At 37.6% G+C, this 21,054-nt stretch overlaps 4 protein-coding genes across 15 annotated transcripts; 2 read left to right on the top strand and 2 right to left on the bottom strand.

The window, feature by feature from the left end:
* Nucleotides 1-366: 366 nt before the first annotated feature.
* Vinc (vinculin) lies at nucleotides 367-13,271 on the top strand. Of its 8 annotated transcripts, XM_046614977.1 has the most exons (20): nucleotides 367-698; nucleotides 2,826-2,933; nucleotides 3,025-3,170; nucleotides 3,246-3,522; nucleotides 3,642-3,842; nucleotides 4,432-4,672; nucleotides 4,765-4,997; nucleotides 5,128-5,148; nucleotides 5,227-5,593; nucleotides 5,688-6,116; nucleotides 6,705-6,796; nucleotides 6,926-7,019; nucleotides 7,793-7,837; nucleotides 8,217-8,336; nucleotides 8,509-8,580; nucleotides 9,396-9,520; nucleotides 9,609-9,848; nucleotides 9,958-10,048; nucleotides 10,582-10,617; nucleotides 11,569-13,271. In XM_046614977.1, the coding sequence occupies exons 1-20, from the start codon at nucleotides 642-644 to the stop codon at nucleotides 11,736-11,738; spliced, it is 3,165 nt and encodes a 1,054-aa protein (XP_046470933.1). In that variant the 5' UTR covers nucleotides 367-641; the 3' UTR covers nucleotides 11,739-13,271. The 8 variants fall into 8 exon arrangements, with proteins under 8 accessions (XP_046470933.1, XP_046470938.1, XP_046470936.1 ...); XM_046614982.1 differs by lacking the exon at nucleotides 7,793-7,837; XM_046614980.1 differs by lacking the exon at nucleotides 5,128-5,148 and having other exon boundaries at nucleotides 368-698.
* Taf8 (TBP-associated factor 8) lies at nucleotides 12,768-14,767 on the bottom strand. The gene is made up of 5 exons (XM_046614993.2): nucleotides 14,404-14,767; nucleotides 14,026-14,312; nucleotides 13,801-13,951; nucleotides 13,551-13,697; nucleotides 12,768-13,476 (listed from the first exon to the last, which is right to left on the bottom strand). The coding sequence occupies exons 1-5, from the start codon at nucleotides 14,531-14,533 to the stop codon at nucleotides 13,319-13,321; spliced, it is 873 nt and encodes a 290-aa protein (XP_046470949.1). The 5' UTR covers nucleotides 14,534-14,767; the 3' UTR covers nucleotides 12,768-13,318.
* A 145-nt stretch (nucleotides 14,768-14,912) lies between these two features.
* SNRPG (small nuclear ribonucleoprotein G) lies at nucleotides 14,913-15,878 on the top strand. Its single transcript, XM_046614995.2, has 4 exons — nucleotides 14,913-15,149; nucleotides 15,300-15,322; nucleotides 15,529-15,653; nucleotides 15,756-15,878. The coding sequence occupies exons 1-4, from the start codon at nucleotides 15,118-15,120 to the stop codon at nucleotides 15,804-15,806; spliced, it is 231 nt and encodes a 76-aa protein (XP_046470951.1). The 5' UTR covers nucleotides 14,913-15,117; the 3' UTR covers nucleotides 15,807-15,878.
* A 39-nt stretch (nucleotides 15,879-15,917) lies between these two features.
* On the bottom strand, nucleotides 15,918-21,054 carry LOC124213567 (uncharacterized). Of its 5 annotated transcripts, none has more exons than XM_046614988.2 (4): nucleotides 20,574-21,054; nucleotides 20,131-20,272; nucleotides 17,518-19,903; nucleotides 15,918-17,343 (listed from the first exon to the last, which is right to left on the bottom strand). In XM_046614988.2, the coding sequence occupies exons 2-4, from the start codon at nucleotides 20,215-20,217 to the stop codon at nucleotides 17,078-17,080; spliced, it is 2,739 nt and encodes a 912-aa protein (XP_046470944.1). In that variant the 5' UTR covers nucleotides 20,218-20,272; nucleotides 20,574-21,054; the 3' UTR covers nucleotides 15,918-17,077. The 5 variants fall into 5 exon arrangements, with proteins under 5 accessions (XP_046470944.1, XP_046470945.1, XP_046470946.1 ...); XM_046614989.2 differs by having other exon boundaries at nucleotides 20,802-21,054; XM_046614990.2 differs by having other exon boundaries at nucleotides 20,862-21,054.

Here is a 21,054-nt window from a genome sequence, read left to right as displayed (position 1 = left end):
TTCTGCTACAGATATATTTTATTTCGAAGTACACGTGATAGAATACTTTATTATACGATAATCGATCAATTTTGATTAATTTTTCCTCTACGAAATTGCCGTGGATATAACACGGATGACATGTAATTTAACAAAAATATCCTTTTATAACAGAAGAGTAGGATGAAAAATGATTGAAAACGAATTATCCGGTACAATTGATGAATCGTGAAACGACAACGCGCTGTTTCTGCATTCGTTGCAATATCCGGCTTCCTCCTTGCAGTTTGATTCAACGAGTATTTCTCGCATTCCCGGTTTTCCCAAGGTGCGTTCACGAACCACGCCTGCGCAGATATTCGTTCGACAACCGTGGCTCGGATCTCGGATCTCCGGATAAGTCAAGCCAGTCACGTAGCTGGATGAAGCAGTTAAGTGTGGTCAGTTGATCGCTTCAGTTTCTCAGAGTTAGTGTTTCGTGGGATTTTACCCCTGACGTATTTTTGTTCCATCCCCCCCCCCCCCCCCCTCCTGTAATCTTTTAGTGTTTTATAGTTCTCGGTGTGTGTATGTGCGCGAATGATTTTTCAAGTCTTAAACGAAGAAGGATAACTCGGTGATTGTTTATTTCTCTCCAAAATTAAAAAGATACTTGCATCAAAATGCCTGTCTTTCACACGAAAACTATCGAGAGCATCTTGGAGCCCGTCGCACAGCAGGTTAGTCCATTCTGTTTTTTTTCTTTTAAGATCACTGTGTACGACTATATGTCTACATACCTATAATACAGACATTCCGAAGTATATTTAGAACGAAAAAAAAAAAAAAAAAAAATACAACGGACAATAAACGTGCAGTCAGCAGTTTTCGAATAATCTATAGGAATTACGAACGAATTTCGTTTCACCTGCACTCAAGAAGCTTCCGGTTGTTGACAATTAATTAAACTATAATACGCAGACGATAATTCATTAGTCTGTCAATTTGAACCTGCTCAGCTCGTAAGTGAATAAATAATTCATCCTCGTTAAGTAAATTGCATGTACATATAGAGATGATATAATTGTTCGTGGGATGAATATTTATTTATAACCCGTTTATTTTTGCCAGGTTATACATATACTCGTACATAATTATATACACATGGATTTTCGAGCGTGTTAATTCCACGCGTATACGGTCAGAGACGCTGCTTAACAGCGCCGACTTATAACTCAGGGTCTAAATTTACGAATTACACTCTTTAACCGGAGAGAATGACACATTTCAAACTAATAGCTGTTATACACATGCACATTATACAACATATACATGTACATGCAAGGGTTTCATATTTCGAAGAGTGCAAACGCACTCGACAAATGAATACACAGACTCCGCCGTCGAGTTTATATGACATCATCTCTGTTTTATAAATTCTCCCGGAATACCGAGTATTGTTTTGTTCGGTATTTTTGGGCGTGGTGTATACGTCAGGTTTTTTTTCGGTTTTTTTTCCTTTATTTACATTTCTTTCGCTCCCTTTTGTGAACCGCTTTCGATTTGCATATTTATCAATTACGTCTTTAAAAAAGGACCTTCTCTGTGATAATTTGTCTGTATAACCAATGCTTACTTTTTTTTTGTTTTTTTTTTTTAATTCATAATCATCGCCGTCCTACACGCGGTGAATAAAATTATTCATTGATCGATTTGGGCACGAAGATAGAGAGAGAGAAACACAAACTTCAGGGGACAAGTCCAAAGTCACTATAAACTCGAAAAATAGTGAAACCCCCCCCCCCCCCCCCCCCCCCGCCGCCAAAGCGTTTCTTTACATTAACGTTACAAACTTCAGTCTCATTATCAATTAGTTTTTTTCCGCTCTTCATAAGTAATGCAATTATATTAAACTCGAATTGAACGCACATACACACAGTTGTCATTCTGCAGCCTCTTTTTCCTTGATTTTTCTATCCTCTTTGAGCCACACCTATTCTAACAGTATATTACTGCGGATGCTCTAGGATGAGGTTTACATGGAAATTCTAAAAATATATTGTCAGAAAATAAAGATCTCTCTGAGCATCTTGCCGTCTTCCAACGGACCTGCCTGCTGCTTCTGCCTGAGGCCCGCTTACACAAGACTTATTTCATGGCCTACTTATAAACAACCTACAGTCTTGCCTTTTCAGATAAGGTTACGCAGGGTAATCAAGCCTTAGAGGTTGCCTACTGCTGGCTCAGTTTCCATGCTTCTTTCAGTGCCTTCATTGCCGTGTCTCCGCTACATACCCACACAATTTATGGAAATGATGCATTTTAGCTCTCGTGACCATATATGGTCACTGTTATTTTCATTCGCAAGAATATAAGCATTTGTTTACACCTTGTGTGGTTTTTTCTTTTTCTGTCTTTCTCTGCTCCTTTCCGAAGATCAAGCGGCAAATACCATTTATCAAATATGTACTGACCAATTGGATACATCCAATTTGTTTATTTTCACTTGGCATATAAATTATGATTTATCATCCTTGACTGACCATTTCAAAAACCAGACATAAATACAGTAAGACAGTTTTGTAGCCAGAAAGATAAACATTGTGATACACTGGCTGTATTTTTAGAGGTAATATCATCTGGATTATTTATAAAATTTTGTGCACACGATTTGACATCGGTAGTATGACTAGAGAGAGTTTACTTCTCAAAATCGGGTTTTAATTTATGCTTTTAATGTCCTGATCAATGAAACTGTGAACTCTCTTGTTATTTTGAATTCTGAGATGATTAAAATCAGACTGTTAATCCCTGTATCATTGCCAGAGAATCCTTTTAATTCAATTAATTCTTGTATTTTACTTTAGGTTTCAAGGCTAGTTATACTACACGAAGAAGCTGAAGATGGAAATGCCATGCCAGATTTGGAGCGCCCTGTTCAGGCAGTCAGCAGGGCCGTCACCAACCTTGTCAAAGTGAGTTTGCGTAGAATTCAAACCCTGCCAATAATGCCCTCATAAAATTGCGTAATTCACGTTCTCATCATCTTCAACTATCTCAATCCAGGTCGGCAGGGAAACCATCAATTCTTCTGACGATGCTCTACTCAAGCAAGATATGCCTAGTGCTTTGTACAGAGTCGAGGGAGCCTCCAGACTGCTCGAAGAAGCTTCGGCCATGCTCAAACAAGATCCGTACTCCGGGCCCGCCAGGTATTTAAAAACGGTTGCCTCGAATCAATGAACATGATTTTTCCAAGAAATTTACAAATTCATTTTATTCCACAGGAAAAAGCTGATAGAAGGATCGCGGGGCATTCTCCAAGGCACAAGCTCTCTCCTTTTGTACTTTGACGAAAGCGAAGTGAGGAAAATAATCCGTGAGTGCAAAAGGGTTCTCGATTACTTGGCCGTCGCCGAGGTCATTGAAACGATGGAAGACCTAGTACATTTCTTGAAAAATCTCAGCCCCTGTCTCAGCAAGGTTTCGCGTGAAGTTAGCGCCAGGGAAAAAGAACTAACGCACCAGGTGCATCGGGAAATATTAGTGCGCTGTTTGGATGAGGTATGATAAGAATGTTGGATACGTATTATATGTATTATGTTAGGATATGTATCCAGAGCAAACAAAACTGCTTTCTATTCACCAAGCTTTATAAATTCATAATCTTTGTTACTCACTAGGTGAAAACACTGGCGCCAATTCTGATATGCTCAATGAAGATCTTCATCCACATAATTGGACAGGGAGGAAAGGGTGCCGAAGAGGCGGCGGAGAATCGAAACTATCTTTCGGGGCGAATGTCGGACGAGCTTAACGAGATTATCAGAGTCTTACAGTTAACGACTTATGACGAGGAAGAGTGGGATGCTGATCAATTGACGGTATATCTTTTGAGCTTATATACATGCTACTTTTCGCGGAGAAGTAAGCAGCCTTTCATTTATTTATTTATTCATTTATTTATTAAGTCAAAAGAGAAAAAGTTTCTCACAAGTAAGTAATAAAGTACATACATTTGGTATTTGTGACAAAATAATATACAATAACTGAAAATTCTAGTCTTTTTGATTTAAATATAAGCTAGCGTTATAAATATCAAACTAATCTTTATTGTCATTGCAAAATAGCACAATTCGACTATGTATGAGGGATCAAAAATCACAGTTAATATTTACGTAGTAGAAATAATTATTATATCTTAGAGTGCGGCTAGGTACAAAAAAGTTTAACTTCGAAAGCAACTCAGGGCTATGAACAAGATTAATTAAGGTTTTGTAAGCAAAAAACATATCGGTTTTTTTATGCTGAAACTACAGATGGAATACTCAAAACAGTAGCAATTGAGGTCTAATCGTTATTACTGTAATGCATTGCGTTACCAATTTTATAAGAAACAAACTGGAACAACAAATGATTGACATTTTCAAGTTTCAAGCCGCCCTTCATTTAAAATTTACACCGAAATTCCAGGTCTTGAAAAAAGCGCAAAGTGCCATCGAATCACGCATGAGAGCTGCCCAGGATTGGCTTGAAGATGGAAGTGCTCTGAGAGGTGGTGTCGGTGAAAAGAGTCTCAGGCAAATTATTGAGCAGGCTGAACGTCTCGCCGAACGTTGTCTGGCCCCGTCACAAGCCGAACCAATCACGAAATTGACGTCACAAATTACCACCATGACTGATGCTCTCTGCGAACTGCGACAGGATGGAAAAGGTGATTGTCATTTGTAATAAAAAGTTTTATATGTAGACAAGGCTTTCTTCTCACCTCGTTATAATCGAAATGGTCTTTGTTTATGCTTTAAGGAAACTCACCACAGGCAGAATCGCTCGCTCGTGCTATAAAGGACAAACTAAATGACCTGCGTTCCACGGTTTATTCGACTATCGTAGCTGTGGACAAATCTGGGATTGCACAAACGGCTCACACAGTCGCAGGCCGATTAGAGCAGGCTAATAAGTGGCTTCTTAATCCTCAAAATGACGATAAGGGGCTCGGTCAGAGGGCCATTGCGCTGATTGTTCATGAGGGTAAAAAGGTAGGCATTTCTAAGCTGATTGAAGAATCGCTTACTGCATGCCGGGTGAATCCATCCTATCTCTAAGAATCTATAAATTATCGAATGTTCAAAAATTTTGGTATACGATTTTAATGCTACATATGGATAGAATCAACAAAATATTGCTGACGTAAGTGCAAGTTTTACCACTCTTCCCTTCTTTGATTCCTCAGTGTCGGATCAGAAAAATTGATTTTCTTACCTTTAGGTGGCCGAAGGCTTGCCCGGGATTCATAAGGCGGAGATACTGAATCTCTGCGATGAGGTTGACAACTTGTCTCGTCAACTCGGCGATCTCTGTGCACACGGTCAAGGAAACACACCACGAGCTCAGGATACCGCTCGCCAGTTATCCCAGAAATTGTATGAGCTTAAGAACCGTATTCAGCAAGCAGTTGTGTCCAGGGTCGTAGAGGACTTTATCGATATTTCTACACCACTGAAACAGTTCACCGATGCGGTTCTCTCGCTTGAAGGAACTCCTGGACGAGAGCAAAACTTCAACGACAAAGCTCATGCTCTTCAGACGTTTTCGAACAGAGCTGCTAAAACAGCAAGGATGGTCGCTGCAGGAGGTAAGGATAACTATCTTTATACGTGGCTGATACAATTTGTATTCCAAATAAAAAGTATCGAAAATATCGCCGAGTTGATTTTTGATCTGAACAGGAAGCGGTGGTAACAAAAAATTGGCTGAGGCACTGGCGGTTAGCGCTTCTCAGGTGGAATCATTGACGCCGCAACTGGTTAATGCCGGTAGAATTCGAATGACCTATCCGGAGAGTAAGGCGGCTGATGAACATTTTGAAAACCTACGTCAACAGTACGCGGAGACGATCCAGCGGGCGAGGGCTCTCTGCGACGAGGCTACAGACAGCGGAGACTTTATTCGTACCTCCGAGGAGCAAATACAAAAACATTCGTTCCTCTGTGACGATGCCATCAGTAAGAATCATCCGCAGAAAATGGTGGACAACACGGCGGCCATTGCGAGGCTTGCGAACCGAGTTATACTCGTTGCGAAACAGGAGAGCGATAATAGCGAAGATCCTGCGTTTATTCAGCGGGTAAATCTTGCTGCTGACGGTCTTCAAAATAGTAAGTAAAATTTTGAAGTGACGATTTACGTGTTGATTTTTTACTGTTTGCGTTTGATCATTTTGGAGTTGATTACTCTGGTAGACGAGATCGAAGATCAGAGGATTTTTTTTTGTGCATTTAGTTGAGGTTTATTTTTTGTATTTTTCCTGAAAACTAACAGCAATTCGTCTCTTTTTTTATTATCTTCATTTGTTAAATAGGACAATGTGTTTTGGAAACTTTGAAAGACGTGTACTTCCTGCTCCAATTAGTGCTAAAATAATTCTGGGGCTAATTGACAAAAACGAATATAGGCGTAATTGGTTTGATAATTGATCTCTATTGAGTTAAGAAACTGCTGAAGTTTTTTGCCATGCCGTCGAGACCCTCGAGATAGATGTTTGAATTTTTATACAGTTATCGACGATCATGGGACACAGTAACACCAAGTATCACAGAAAAGCAACTAATGATAAACAATTAAAATCGAAACGATCCTCTTCTGTGAAATCAGGTTTAAGACTAATCAGAAACGTATACACTACCCAATAAGCAGCTTGCAGCTAAAAATAAGTTGGAACTAATAATGTCAATTCTTAATAACAGGTGTGGCTCCCATGGTTCAGGATGCAAAGGCAGTGGCTATCAACACTAACGATGGACCGGCTGTCTCTCGCTGGAGGGAAAGCAACAGAGCTGTAAGTAAAGTAAAAATTGTTGAATTGGTATATTAAATTTAAGGAAATTAGAAAACGAGCACAGAAGACGGTTGAAGAGATGGTATAGTACCTAACCAAATGAAATAATGAGCGATTATGTCATTTCAGCTTCTTTCCAACGTTGGTCAAGTTCGCAAGGCTATTACCGTCAATCCAGATCTGCCACCACCGCCAGATATGTCTCAACTGCGAATCAACAATGGTAAGTGAAAAAACGTAGGTCTAGATCGAACCTAAATATCCTCATCATTTTTTTCTTTCACGTTACATCACTGTTTCGGTGATCCCTTGACTTCTTTTCACCAAATTTCGTCATTAGACTTTCCAGACCCATGAATTCCTAGTGTTTTCAATTGTATACTTGAGTTATAACACTCGAATATAACGTTATCTGTTACATGGTGAAACAAGTAATACGAAATTTAATAATCGTAGCTTTCAAACTAATTAGTCGTTAACAAAATAGTGCCATAGTATAGAACCTTTTTGTTTAGACCACTATAATAGTGTAGACTAATAATTCAATAATCGAAAACCATTAACACAAAATAGATGGAAAAATTGGGAATATTTTTAAAGAGGAGAAGAGTGATAGTTTTATCCGCTCAACAGCATTTGGTACGAGTCAACTTTCTCTGCAAAATTATACTCATGACTCTCAAGGTAGTTACTAAAACTAATAACAATGTACAATCTGGGGCTTACAGCTTGTAATTGCTAAAAATCTGGCGTTTATTACCGTCTTCGTAATCTTGAATTTGATTATAGAAACACTGAAAAGATTATGTTAAAAAAAGGTCTGGCTTATCATTAATCAGGCGCGATAGTTCTGCTGTGCGACGTTTTACGTCAAAGTCCTCAAGGATATTAAGAAATATTTCAGGAACAAAAAGATTTTCATCACTGCAGACGATTAAAATCAAGTTTAATGTTACATTAGTTAAATTTGGTCGTCTGGTTTTTTTTTATTTACAGAGGAACAAATGCCAGGTCAACAGTACAGTTACTTCACAGATAAAGGTACATACTTAACGACAACAATCAGTAAATTACGCATGTTTTTTTAATGTTCTTTTCTTTTTCAAATTACATCAAAGTTCATAATGTAGGTATATTTGCGACTGAAAAGCCTGCAGTCAATTTTTTTTCTCATCGTATCTGTCAGTAGATGTTCGTTTCCCTTTTTAAAATGTATTAGTGTTTTTATTTTATCGTATTTAATGTCGCAACAAAGGTGTTTAAAAGTTTTTTTTATGAATCTTATGAAAACATTTGCTTCTTTTGGTTCTAGTTGAGTATATTTTATATCTACTTACGTATGATTTCAGCTTTTTCTATACTTTGTTCCATTCTTTCTATTTTCCTTTCTTTCTATACACGTATTCTCATTTACAATTAGTTGGGCAGCCTTTACGAAACCAACCATCGCCGAGCAGCTTGCGCGTCACAAGTCCAACTTTGACCGCCAATAAACCACAGGGGCGTTCTGTCAGTCCTTTGCCAAAATGGGCTCGCGGAGGTACTTTGAAAAATAAAACGTTGCAAATTAAGGAGACTAAGGATTGTTACATCCATTGCTTGTGGTTTTTCAATTCAAAATGTAGATTTTCTGTAAATTTATCTTCAAAGTTGAGTGAGTTCAGAAGTGAAAAATTTGTCGTTCATCAAATTCATTTGTATTTCATTATCAGGAGATAACCCTGATCTCCTGTACCAAGAGCTGGCTTCTGAGGATGAATTAGAACAGTCAATGCGAGCCCGAGGTAATCTGAAGTAAAGTAAAATGTATAGAATTTAAATTGAACGTTGCATCGTGTTTTCATGCCTGCAGTATTATCGTCATCTCTTGTCTCCGCTGTTCTATCGAATGACTAACAAGACCAGGAATCACGAATTGGATCATTCGAAACGGATTTGCATTTATCTTCCAGAACTCTAGACCTTTATTTTCATTATTGAAATACTTCCGAGTTTTCGTCATTTTTTTTTTTTCGTTCTGCCTTGTTATCCTAAATCAGGTCATTCAAACATCCAGAATATGCACGTGGGATTATCGTCATGATAGAGATGAGTGTATGTGTATATTTATGATCCAAGGGGGATGCTGGCATTTGTATCCCATGCTTATGGTAACTGCTAGTTTTTGATACCATAAGTGATATTTGCTACCTTTCCACTTTCAGTTTGAGTATGTTTGCATACTGAATATAGGTTTACACACAGGTTGATTTTGGACCGAAACTTCATCGTCCGTAACTAATTGTGCATCTTGGGTACACCGGTTTTGCATGAACCAAAATCATTCCATATTTATATGTGATTGCTTTTTTACTTAAATTACAAACATATCGCTTTGACGTTTTTCACGCTATCAGGATTTCAAGATTACTGTCAATATGACGCTGACAGTGGTAAGGCTTTCATCACAATGAATGTCTGTTATGTTTCCATCATTTATCTTGCTGTAATGTTGATTTAGAAATCAATATTTCTCCAGAAAAAAAAAAGTTATATTTGCTTCCGCCTCTCAGTTTAACATTGCACCCTATGTTACTAATTGAAATTTTATTGAACGCAGACATGGCTCCGCCTCGTCCTCCTCTACCTGGAGGTGAACTGCCACCACCAAGACCGCCGCCACCAGAGACAGATGATGAAGATGAGATGTTCATGCACGCGCCGCAGCCAAACCAGCCCATAATGGTCAGTCAGGATTACGTGCCTATTATGTCAATATTTATTGCGATTTTTCTAACTTTCAAATTCATTATCATCACTTCTGGTTCTATAGATGGCTGCTCATGGTCTGCATCAAGAAGTACGTCAGTGGTCGAGCAAGGATAATGACATTATAGCTGCTGCGAAGAAAATGGCTGTCCTGATGGGCAGATTGTCTGGCTTGGTCAGGGGCGAGGGAGGCAATAAGAGAGATTTGATTGCCTGTGCTAAAGCGATCGCAGAAGCGTCACAGGAGGTGACGCGTCTCGCTAAGGAACTAGCCCGGGAATGTACAGACAAACGTATTCGTACGGTGAGTCGAATTTTAGATTCTATCTAGTTTGAAATAATTTGAGTGATTCTGCATTCGGTTAGATGAGAATTTTTAAAATCGCAATAACGGTAATGTATTTTTGCTATAGAATCTTCTACAAGTCTGCGAACGCATACCGACTATTGGTACACAACTGAAGATTTTGTCAACAGTGAAAGCTACTATGCTGGGAGCACAAGGTATTTGTCAATCTGCTATTAAATTATTTTAAATTCTCTCGCTTCGACTATTTTGTTGAATATTTACAAAAGTTGGTGAAAACTAGACACAGAAAATTGCGTTGTTACTAATAATTGCGCATTTCAGTCATACACAATTATTCAGCTTTAAATCAATATTAATAAGCTGCATGGGCTTATTATGATCGCTGTGAAGAAGTGCTAATATTGTTGAAAATATTAATTCAAGATATTTTAAGCTTAACAAACTCGTAATCAAACAAAATAATTCATGTTTTAACTATTAGAATTTATAGGCTGAGAAAGCTTTGCTAGAAGTTTGAGAAAGTTGATTTATTTATAATTTGTTAACTAAATAAGATTGTGAGGTAAATCATCAGTTCTCCTAACTCTTTTCAATATTAATTTTCTAAAATCAATGTGCGTGTTGAGGGAATATTGTTTAACAATTTTATTTTCTTGAAACGACTGCTTCTGTAAATACAGCATACTAATTAACAATTTAACTGTAAAGATGATTTCTTTGTGTATAGAAATGCTTCCCAGCTGGAAGGAATTAATACTACATGGTAAAACAGCTGTACATAAAATCGTGTTTGCTTCACAGATGTGTTTGCATGAAAGTTTACATTTTCGAATGATTGTTGTATTCTACGTTGAGTTATTCAATTAAATCTCAACAGGCATGTGCATAATCGATTTTCACACTCTAATGTACGATCGTATTTATAATTGTTTCTATTCATACAGTAATATATCGCATTTAAAATATTTTATTAATTTTTCGCAAATATGCATACTCAAAATATCTGTACTCGATTGATTTTAAATCTACCTAAAAGGGCATTGTCAAGTTTCTAATGTCGTAGCTTCTTGCTTAGTCTGTCCACAGAGTTGAATTACGCTTGTAAAGGTGTGACGATTCAAGAGTGATATGTATATCTAGGCAGACGATGTTTATTCTTGCATAGTAACTGTAACAGCGGTTGAAAAAAGGACTGTTATAATTTCTAATATTTATAGATGCTACTGTGGCATTGCGTTATTAATTTCATAGCATTTGGGAACTCTCTCAACTAATCATTTTCTGATTTCTGGTTTGAATTATGCACGGTGTGCTGGTGATACACATACCGTATCACTCTCTATTGGCGCAGACGAAATGATTGGGCGCAGTAAGTTTGCTCTATTCCACGTGAAAAGTAGGCCTGTCATGTAACTTAGCTCTATAGTCGTAGCATTGTGCGTTGTCACTGAATTTCTCAGGCATGTCTGTGTTTATCCAATTTTTTATCTAGATTTAGTACTTTTTTCACGACCTTAATTGTAGAGCCTAAAGTTTCAAATTTCGTGGTCAATTTTTCACCCCAACTCATAGAATTGCGAAACTTGGGTAGCTAGGTTTCTAAGATCACGTTGTATGGTGTGTAAGGAGAGTTTTTGCAGTCAATTTTTTCTCGGTGTTCTAAACACGTATTCGTCGATCACAGTCTTTCTAACAATTATGTGCTTGCATCCAGGTACCGAAGAAGATCAAGAAGCCACAGATATGTTGGTCGGAAATGCTCAGAATCTTATGCAAAGTGTTAAGGAAACAGTTCGTGCCGCAGAATGCGCCAGCATCAAAATCCGTACTGCATCTGGCATGAAACTACGCTGGGTACGCCGTCAACCTTGGTACCAGTACTGAACGTTCGGAAGAATGTCGTATTCGACTTGTTGAGCATAGTGGGTTTTCATAGACATACGTAGATTAATACAACAGGATCAAAGCAATATGACAAATGCTATACATATAGGTATATTCCATATATGTATTGCTCATTGCCTTATGTGAATTGCATAAAAGAAACCAGATACTACATGTTGAACTCTCGAACCAACCACTGAAATCTTTAACGCGATCCGAGGATTGAAAAATCATTTATTCAAAAGCGTTACTTATTTCGTAAGTAACGATACATTTAATAAAGTATCGACGTGTACGAAAAGAGATACTGTATTTATGCGACATACCTATAAAGAAATACACGTAAAGTGAAACTGTGCGATTGGATGTCGAATGTAGTAAAACATATTGATTATTACTTTTATATTTTCGCGATTTCAATAGTGCTCAATGGCTAAATTAGAGAATGAAAAAAATTAAAAAGAAAGCCAACAATTTGCTGAAATATTTTTATCAAGTACTAATCTGATATTAGACACATATGGATATTCAGCTTGCTGCAATAGTTTATCACACTGCATCATCAAACTATAGATAATTTTTTACTTGTGGTGAAAGAACTTGACTGAACTTAGAATGTGTTGAATTTTGGATCGGTCGTTGTGTTCGTTACACCTAATTTTGTCTGCAAATTAAAATAAATTTTGTCCGACAATCGCGTGTAGTTGCGTGATTTTCTACAATCAAATGCCTTTCAAGAAAGAGCAAAATAAATGGAAATTAGAAATTAGAAACAGGGTATTACAGTAAACTTTATGAATCAATGCCTGGTCTATCATTTTATAGGAGTCTAGACGAATCCAATCATGTTTGTTACATAGAATATAAGTGAAAGTAAATATTTTATAATCGATCTTCATCCATTGAACAAAGAACGCATAGTTCATATTTCACAAAGGCTTGTTAAAAAATTTTTTGCATATTTGATATACTAAATTGCAGTTATCAAATCATCGCACTGTCATGGCATTAATATTTTTTCACAGAATCAATGAAGGTCTCATGTCATTATTATCTATAATAAAAGCAATTAGTTAGGCTTCCAATTAAGCTATGAATAGCTTCGCAATGTAGGGTGCATATGTAATCGGTAATCGTTATATGTACGTCTATGCGATATTGTATAATCTATTTTTATAATGTCTCGTGCAATACCTAGGGTCCCTTTAAATAGTTGTGATGTTTATCAATCCTTAAACGCTGCCTTCTTATTGTATGTATATCGGTGCTAGTGAGCTGTGCAATTTTATGGATATCTACAGATATATTAATATTGTACTCAACATAAATCAGTAGACCTTTATATTAAAAAATGACTCACAGCAAATTTACACAATTTATGATAACAATAATAACAACTTGAGTAACTAAAGTCGGATTGTTATTTTTTTTTAAATATATTTATTAATTTTATGATAACTTAATTTACTATATATAAATATACAATATCTTCCTCTGTGCATCAGTAATAATAAAGTAATTGTCAGTTAGTAAGTTCCGTGCTTAAAAACCAAATATCAAAATAATACCTAAATCTTTAGTCATACGTCTGTCGCTTCTCTTTTTCCAGGACCAGTCGGATTCGTACCAGTTATTTTATTCTTTGGCAGTTTGCCTGGCCTCAAATAAGGATTGTCTATCACATCTTGTTGGGCTAATGCCTCTCCACTTTGCTCTGTCCCATCTGCTTGTGCTTGGGCTGAAAATTGAAACATCATCAGTACAAGATTCACCATTTTTCTGACTCATTGTCTCTATAGATTATGAACAAACCTTCTTCTTTGTCTTCTACAGGCGGTGCCTTCTTCTTTTTTTGAACCGGACTCGGTTCAAACTGGAACTCTTGATCAGGCTCAAAAACTTGATCCTGTGGTAGAAGTGCTGACAAATAGCTGGGAAATTGTGGCTTGCATGCTATCACTTGAGAGAAGTTGAGAAAATCCATTAATAAATAAAACAATAATTTTAGAATATAAGATATTACTTTTGAAAATTTCCAAACTCAATTAATTCTACCACTTACAGGGAAACATGGTGTTGTCTTCGGTCAAGAACAGACTATGCGTGTCCCCTGTTTTGGCAATAAATCTTGTCAAGGCTCGTTCAATGTCCCGTTTTTGTGATGCAGCCTTTTCCCTGATAGCTTCATATTCCGTCACAGGTTGTTTATGTGTCTGAACACCATTTGTCGATAGTTACACTAATGTGCTGCCAAAATGATGAGTAGTTGATGGAAGTTATGACTCACCGGCGTCCTGATGTAGGCGTGAGGATCAGGAAATGGTGGCAGATGATTAGGTATGTGCGACGGATGATTTTGCTTTACTCCAGCTTGTAAAATATTGAGCTGTTTGGCCTGTATCTGTTGTTGAAGTTGGGGCAGAACAGTCCTGTTTAGACGTTTACCATACGTCTCCATCCCTTCTAATTTGATTCCCATGTTAATTAGGGCCAGAATAACATCGGCTATCAGAGGCTCGGTCCGCCCAGACAGCTCGCAGTAATTTTTCGCCGAATCTCCGACCTCGACGATAACTACAATGTTCATAATTACGGGTAAGCATTCTTTTTTAGTTTATAGGGTAAACTCGTTTAACAGCGTTCAAGAAGTCTTAAATTCACTTACAAGCCTGCAACATTTCGGTGAGGGTTTCCAGCGCCTGTCTTTCACACGTTTCAAAACCATTTTCGACTAAAATACTGCAAACTACATGATTTAACACTTTTCTTCTCGTGTTTACTGTTTGGGTCTCCATTTTTAATACAACTGGCTATTACTGTTTGGTCATGTTTCCATCGAAGGGTTGGAGTCGGGTTAGGTTCAAATTATGAGCCAATGAGAAACGAGGTTTCAGGAGAAATTACTTTCTTCCTCTCAAATCTCGTTTCTCGTTTGGCTGTAATTTTAACCTAACCTGACTCTGACCTTACCACAAATGGTATTACATGCTTCGTGGACCTTACGATGGAAGCATCCTATAGTGTAAGATAATAAAGCGTGTTCCACCGGTGGACTCTATTTCGTCCCGTTCTGCGCCGACCATAGAAGCCATCTTGAAATTATATGACGTAACTTATAAGTACAAGTGGAGATTCCTACTTGTTAAATTGTGCGCTAGATGGTATTGAATGGGATCAATTGAAAATCCAAGATGGCCTTCATACGGTCGGTTCTTAATACGATTTGTTCGTGGAGATGGCTGCGCAGTAACACACCTTAGATGTTCAAATTTGTAAAAGCGTCTCACGTCGCTTTACGTTGTTCGTAATCTCATCGTTGGACAGTGTGAGCATCAAACTGCCCCGATTTTTCAATTAAAATTCAACACATCTATTAAAAATGAGCAAAGCACATCCCCCAGAATTGAAAAAGTAAGTGATAAACTTGCGTGTCAAACCGACGCCGAATAACCGCAGTTCTTTGCCAAGAATTTTTAGGTTACGTTGCTAAATTTAAGGTTAGACTTCACCTACCGGTACATTTATTGCCCATATATACTAATTTTTCATTATATTTTTCAGATACATGGACAAAAAGTTATCCCGTAAGTTCAGAGGATTAAATTAGTATCAAATAATATTGACTTGGTTTGGGATATTCATTTATTTTTTCAACGTTCATTGAACCTAGCTTTGGAAGGTTATAAATATTTGATATTGCCAAATATCATGTTGCGCACGAAACCCTCTTCTAGAAAATTGAGAGGAATGGTATTTGATGTATTTTATTAACGATACTTTCAATTGGCAGTAAAACTGAATGGCGGGAGACACGTGATTGGCATCCTGCGAGGATTTGATCCGTTCATGAACATGGTCATTGACGAAACAGTCGAAGAATGCAAAGACGGAACGAAGAATAACATTGGAATGGTGGTAAGAATTTAAAAAATCTGAAGCAATTGCTTGAGGAAAGATGCAAATCATTTTTTATATCCGCACGAAGTATTGACGACAATATCATTTTTGTTATTTCAGGTCATTCGAGGAAACAGTGTCATAATGCTAGAGGCGTTGGATAGAATATAATTATTAAAAAGAATCGGATGGAAGAATGTATTTAAGAGAAGAAGAAAGAATAAAAACATTTTGTATTTGTAACGCCGTATTTAACATTTAATTTTTCACTTATTTTACAGTGTACACATAGTTGTAAATGATTGAATGATAAGTTAGGAGTGACAATAATTTTGGAGAAAAATCATGAAGACTAAAAGAATTCAAACGTTTATGTTCAAATACAAGTATAAAATAAAACAAAAAAAAAAAAAAACAGGATTCCAAGCAGCACAATTTTCTCACATCTCTTAGCTCGGAACAACGAGAAAGTGAACATTCAATACAGCTAAGCTGATTATTAAATATATTGTGCACAAAATATAATCTGGAAAAAAATGGTGCAATGGCATATAATTAATTATGGTAGGCATTTCGCTGTTACATGTATAACTGGATTTTATAAAAATACGAAAATATCGTACAAGGGGTTAGTTTGCCAATTTGAGATTCGTACTGCACAGTACAGAGACATACTGGATTAAATCAATTATTCTTATAATGAGTTATTCAGGTGAAGTGAATAAAAAAAAAATTATACAAATTCTATTTTAAAAATGTCAAAATACATTTGCTATGTTCATAAAATCAATCTTTTTACTGATGTTTTTATTAGAGTGAATAATTCCGATTTAATGAAACCGTTTTGGAACTAAAATTTTAATAATACTATCTGCGATGAGCTGAGGATTTTTGCTGTCGTAAGTGCTCATCAGTCTTCGAAGCAGGAACAAAGGTCTGACTTACAAGAATAATAATAGGTATAATCATAAAAATAAATGCGTGCATACTTTATACATTGTATATAAAATAAAGAAGCAAATATAGCTTCCTTTGTCAGAAATACCATAAAATCTTACCCTCAGATAGTTTTTAATTAAAATTTGACAATAGTGTGCAGAATACTCGGTAAATACCTTAATTTTTTTTCCTCTTATCTTAAAATTTTACATTTGCAATTATATGAATTCGTTTGAGGATATCCTTGTTTAAGATAATATAGAATCATTCTACACACACCTTATTACTTTCGTAATGTGCGGTAAGCAGTCAAAAAAAAAAGAAAGGGAAGTACAAAGAAAAGTTTCAATGCAATGCAGAAAATTATATTAGCTAAAGTAATAACTTAGTGTATAATGGCCTACTTATTAGCAACGAAATATAACGAGAGAACTACAAAAAACATACAAATCAATAATGATTTTTTTTCATAAGAATCCAGTGTACCCCTCATCCTTCTGAATTCAGCAAATGTGGTTATCAAGTGTTCTTTTGTTTGAAAATTGTCGGTTACACTTACGGCACTTAATTAATTCAACACAATTATTGTGCATGTGCAATCTGTACTCGCGATTAGTGTGAAATTTCTTGCCGCATCTAACGCACGTTATGAAATTTTGCGGACTCAGATTCATGTGAATACGGAGTTTTCCATCATTTTTAAATACTTTCAGGCAGATCTCACACTGGAATGGTCTCAGCGGTCCAGTTGTTGAATTTTTCAGGCAAGCTGCAGGAGGGCAAATTATCGTTAGATCATTGCTGTTCAAATTCACTCAACTGCTTTTTTCTATAATCAAACAAAGGTACGATTTTTTGAGTTTTTTTTAAAATTTTCTTTTTAAATTTTTTTCTACACATTTAAACTCTGTATTCTACACAAATCACTCGTTATGATACTTACACGACTGTTTGCAGGAACTTTTGCCACAGCTATTGCCATGTTTATCATAATCAGTCTGGCTGTGAAACAAGCTCTTGCATGCGAGGCATTCCACAGTTTCTTTGGGTTCATTAGCTACATGATCATCAAGCAGTGTGGAGCTATCGAAATTTTCTTTGCAAATGGTACATTGAAAATTAGAGTTCGATCTCCTAGTGCTCCTCCTGACAACGATAGGCTTAGTTTCAGTTTCCTTCAAATTGCATACATTCTGGTTTCCCTCTGCATTGTGCACACCGTTTCCTTTAGACTTCGTATGGGCAGGTTTATTTGCAATCTGTTTTTTCCTCTTGTTTGAATCTGAACCATTACGACTACTCTGAAACTTCGTAGTTTCATTCACAGCTGCTGCCTCCTCTATGAGCTCCTCTTTAATTCTCATCAGGATTCCATTTGCCATTGACTCACAATCTGACACCTCAATTTCGGACGATTCATTTCCATTCACTGCCTGTTCCTGTCCTTGCAGAATTTCATGCAATGCTTCTTTTTCCGTCATCTGATGACACGACACCAAGTGTGCCTGAAGATCTGCCTTTACAAGATGAATATGGCAGTATGGGCAGTCCGTAGAGTTGTGTCGCTTTCGTTGATGCGTTTTAAGGTCAGTGCTCGATCTGTAAGACAGATCACACTCTGTACAGTGGAAGGGTCTTTCACCGGTGTGGGACCGAATGTGAATCTCAAGTGCCGATTTGCATATAGATATCTGTCCACAAATCTCGCATCTGCATTCGCCATCATTGTGCTCATTGAGCATATGTTTTTTCATATCATATCTATTGCTAAATGGTTTTTCACACGTTTTGCAAGTGAATAACATTTCTCCCGTGTGCCCAGCTACGTGCATTTTGAAATACCAATCCGTGCTGAAACCCTTGAAACAATAAGGACATTTGAAAACCTTTGAATTTTTCTCCTCAGACTTCCTACGAGCTTGAGATTTCCTTCTTGTGTTCGTCGCACTTTTTGCTGTCTGTGAATTCTGCTGCTCCACATTCTCTGTTTCATTATTTTGTGCAACAGACCTTGGCGGGCTAGGAGCTATCGGAGCTGGCTGAATGGCCTGCAGTTTTGAGACAGGTACAGGTTTGGGAAGATTGTCCGGTACCAAGCAAAACGCAGGAATACCGTGAGTTTGATGCCGAAGCGAAGGGGCTGACTTCAGGCTGGTGATAGGGACGACTCTGATGGGGGTCAGGTAAGGTTTGAGAGCTGTATTTTGGCTCGAGGTTACGATATTTGCCTGAGAAGCGAACCAATCATTGAGAGACATGGGCTGAACGATGTTGGATTGCGTGACCGAGGAAACTTTAATGTACTGTTGACCAAGCCTTGCGTGTTGAGGTGGAGTGCAAAACACATTTGTTATCTTGGGTTGCTTCACGGCTGGTCCTTCGTTGGTCTCAGAACCCGGTCTTTTGCCGACGATTGTATTCTGTGGTGGGAAAACAATCGGAATGGAGGGCAAAAGTTTTCCAAAGACTTCTCGGGAGTTAGTACTTTGTACAACGCTCGGCTGGTTGCCCGGGGACAGTGTTTTTATTGTGACAATTGGCTGATGCTGGGGAATGGTTTTTGGGATGATGATCAGCTCCTTGTTATTCCTCAGGGACTCCATAGTCTTTTTGTACTCAGTGGCCGGGTCCAAGTGTTCTTTTTTCTTGGTCTTGGCTGCCTCGATCATCTGCAGTTCTCGCTCCCTCATTTTTTCCCTAAGTATCTGAGCACCGTCTGTTTGATTGTGCCTATAGACCTCCTTCCTGATGCAGCTTTTGTGACTCATCCTAGACCTCCGTGTCTTGAATACAACGCCGCAAATGTCGCAAGCACTCATCAAATCGCAACGGTAGAGTTTAATCAACGCCCGCCGACATCGGTCATGATCTATGCTCAATGCATCGCACAGCGGATTTTTGCAATGCTTTTCAACCGGGGCATTGATCTCGTTCTCCTCTATCCCCACAGCTAGCATTGGTAGAACTCCACCCTGGTCAACGTACTGTAGCACGGAAACGTCGCAAACGATATTTTCGCATGGGCCGTGATGACCACATTGTTTTTGCTCAGGCTTGACGACCATCAGGGCTATTTCAGACTTTCCATCCCCCTTAGCAGGTAGCAGCCTAGATTTATCTTTGCTTTCCGTTTCCACTGTCATTACTGATATTTCAGACCCGATGCCTTTGCTCTGCGCCACCTTGCTCGGCCCATTCTTCTTATCAACCGGTAAATGGACATTGTTGTTGGATACATTAGATTTGGGAGTCGTTTGGACTTTCGGAATTGTTTCTATCACAATATTTGGCTGGCTCAGCAGTCGCTTGACTGGTTCGGATTGAAGGACCTGTTGTGGGTGGAAATTGAATATAAGGTGAGGGCACTATTCTTGCTTGAAACAAAATATGAAGTTTTACTGTCAAATGGGAAGTTGATGGTAAAGGTGAGATAGTATTAGTATAGTATATTATAGTATTATTCATTGATAAATGAATGGAGACGTGTATATAATTTAAAAAGTATTGTGTGAAATAGAGCAAATAACAATTATTGTATGTATATTAAATAACTAACCTCAGCAAGTGTCTGTTGCGGCGTAGGCTTGGGACAAAGTTTTGGATAATTTAAAGATATCAATTTCGAGTAAGAAACATGCGACATGTTTTCGGTCGATTGATTAAATATCCTGATCCATTGTCACTTGATAACTTGAAGTCTATTTAGTAATAAACAATTTTATTTATTGATCCGGTGTTCAGGTTTTCAAAGATTGATAAATAAATAACGATGTCAGTGGTATTAGGTCTACATTTAAAAATTTAATAACGAATGTGTTTCGTTTGTTTTAACGCGAGAATGAAAAACTATAAGATCTGGTTTATCCAGGCAGACAGAAATATCGTGTCAGGCTCAAAAGTTGGAGCTGATAGGTTATAGATTATAAACACACAAGTACGAATACGAACGTTCGCAATATTCGAAAGCGCGTATTCGGCAGATGATTAAATGTTTAATACTTGAATATCAATTAGAGAATGATGATCGTGCAGCAGCAGCAACAATAAGAATTACATCAAGGGAGAATAGTGGCGAAACGAACAGCCATGTTTTTTGGATAATGATAATACGGTGAATGAGAAAAAAACAGAGTTGGCTACAAAAATGGAAAAGACAACGCCGTCGTCGCCGTCATCGCTAACGACGACGATGATGATGATGATGACGATGGCGTGAAATGAAAATACCGCTGAACCCCGCGTTGTCATGCGCTAATTAATTATTGTTTCCAATTAAAAAAAATATACAATATCACCCGCACTGTACTAAGATTCAAGTACAGTAATAACAAAAAGTTCAACCGAGAGTCGGTACAGTTACTTTGCCCTCACTGTTTGATACAAAAACTTTTAACACCGTAACGCGTTGTTCACCGAGACTCGCTACCCCAAACCATTTTTGCACTATAAAAATTTCTATCTGACTTCTTTATAGGCCAAA

This window comes from Neodiprion pinetum, chromosome 3 (genome assembly GCF_021155775.2).
Source record: "Neodiprion pinetum isolate iyNeoPine1 chromosome 3, iyNeoPine1.2, whole genome shotgun sequence".
NCBI classification, from domain to species: domain Eukaryota; kingdom Metazoa; phylum Arthropoda; class Insecta; order Hymenoptera; family Diprionidae; genus Neodiprion; species Neodiprion pinetum.
The sequence above is the reverse complement of the archived record's forward strand: the minus strand, read 5'-3'. Positions and strand labels throughout refer to the sequence as shown.

Bases quoted from the DNA above. Each gene is read 5' to 3' on its own strand.
- LOC124213567 (XM_046614988.2), bottom strand. From the start codon at position 20,217: ATGTCGCATGTTTCTTACTCGAAATTGATATCTTTAAATTATCCAAAA. The intron at 19,904-20,130 runs GTTAGTTATTTA...CACCCACAACAG, and splicing joins CGCAACAGACACTTGCTGAG to GTCCTTCAATCCGAACCAGT. The intron at 17,344-17,517 runs GTAAGTATCATA...GCCCTCCTGCAG, and splicing joins AAGTTCCTGCAAACAGTCGT to CTTGCCTGAAAAATTCAACA.
- SNRPG (XM_046614995.2), top strand. From the start codon at position 15,118: ATGAGCAAAGCACATCCCCCAGAATTGAAAAA. The intron at 15,150-15,299 runs GTAAGTGATAAA...TATATTTTTCAG, and splicing joins CATCCCCCAGAATTGAAAAA to ATACATGGACAAAAAGTTAT. The intron at 15,323-15,528 runs GTAAGTTCAGAG...TTCAATTGGCAG, and splicing joins CATGGACAAAAAGTTATCCC to TAAAACTGAATGGCGGGAGA.
- Taf8 (XM_046614993.2), bottom strand. From the start codon at position 14,533: ATGGAGACCCAAACAGTAAACACGAGAAGAAAAGTGTTAAATCATGTA. The intron at 13,952-14,025 runs GTGAGTCATAAC...AATGGTGTTCAG, and splicing joins ACGCCTACATCAGGACGCCG to ACACATAAACAACCTGTGAC. The intron at 13,698-13,800 runs GTAAGTGGTAGA...ACTTCTCTCAAG, and splicing joins AGACAACACCATGTTTCCCT to TGATAGCATGCAAGCCACAA.
- Vinc (XM_046614977.1), top strand. From the start codon at position 642: ATGCCTGTCTTTCACACGAAAACTATCGAGAGCATCTTGGAGCCCGTC. The intron at 3,171-3,245 runs GTATTTAAAAAC...TTTATTCCACAG, and splicing joins CCGTACTCCGGGCCCGCCAG to GAAAAAGCTGATAGAAGGAT. The intron at 9,849-9,957 runs GTGAGTCGAATT...TTTTTGCTATAG, and splicing joins CAGACAAACGTATTCGTACG to AATCTTCTACAAGTCTGCGA.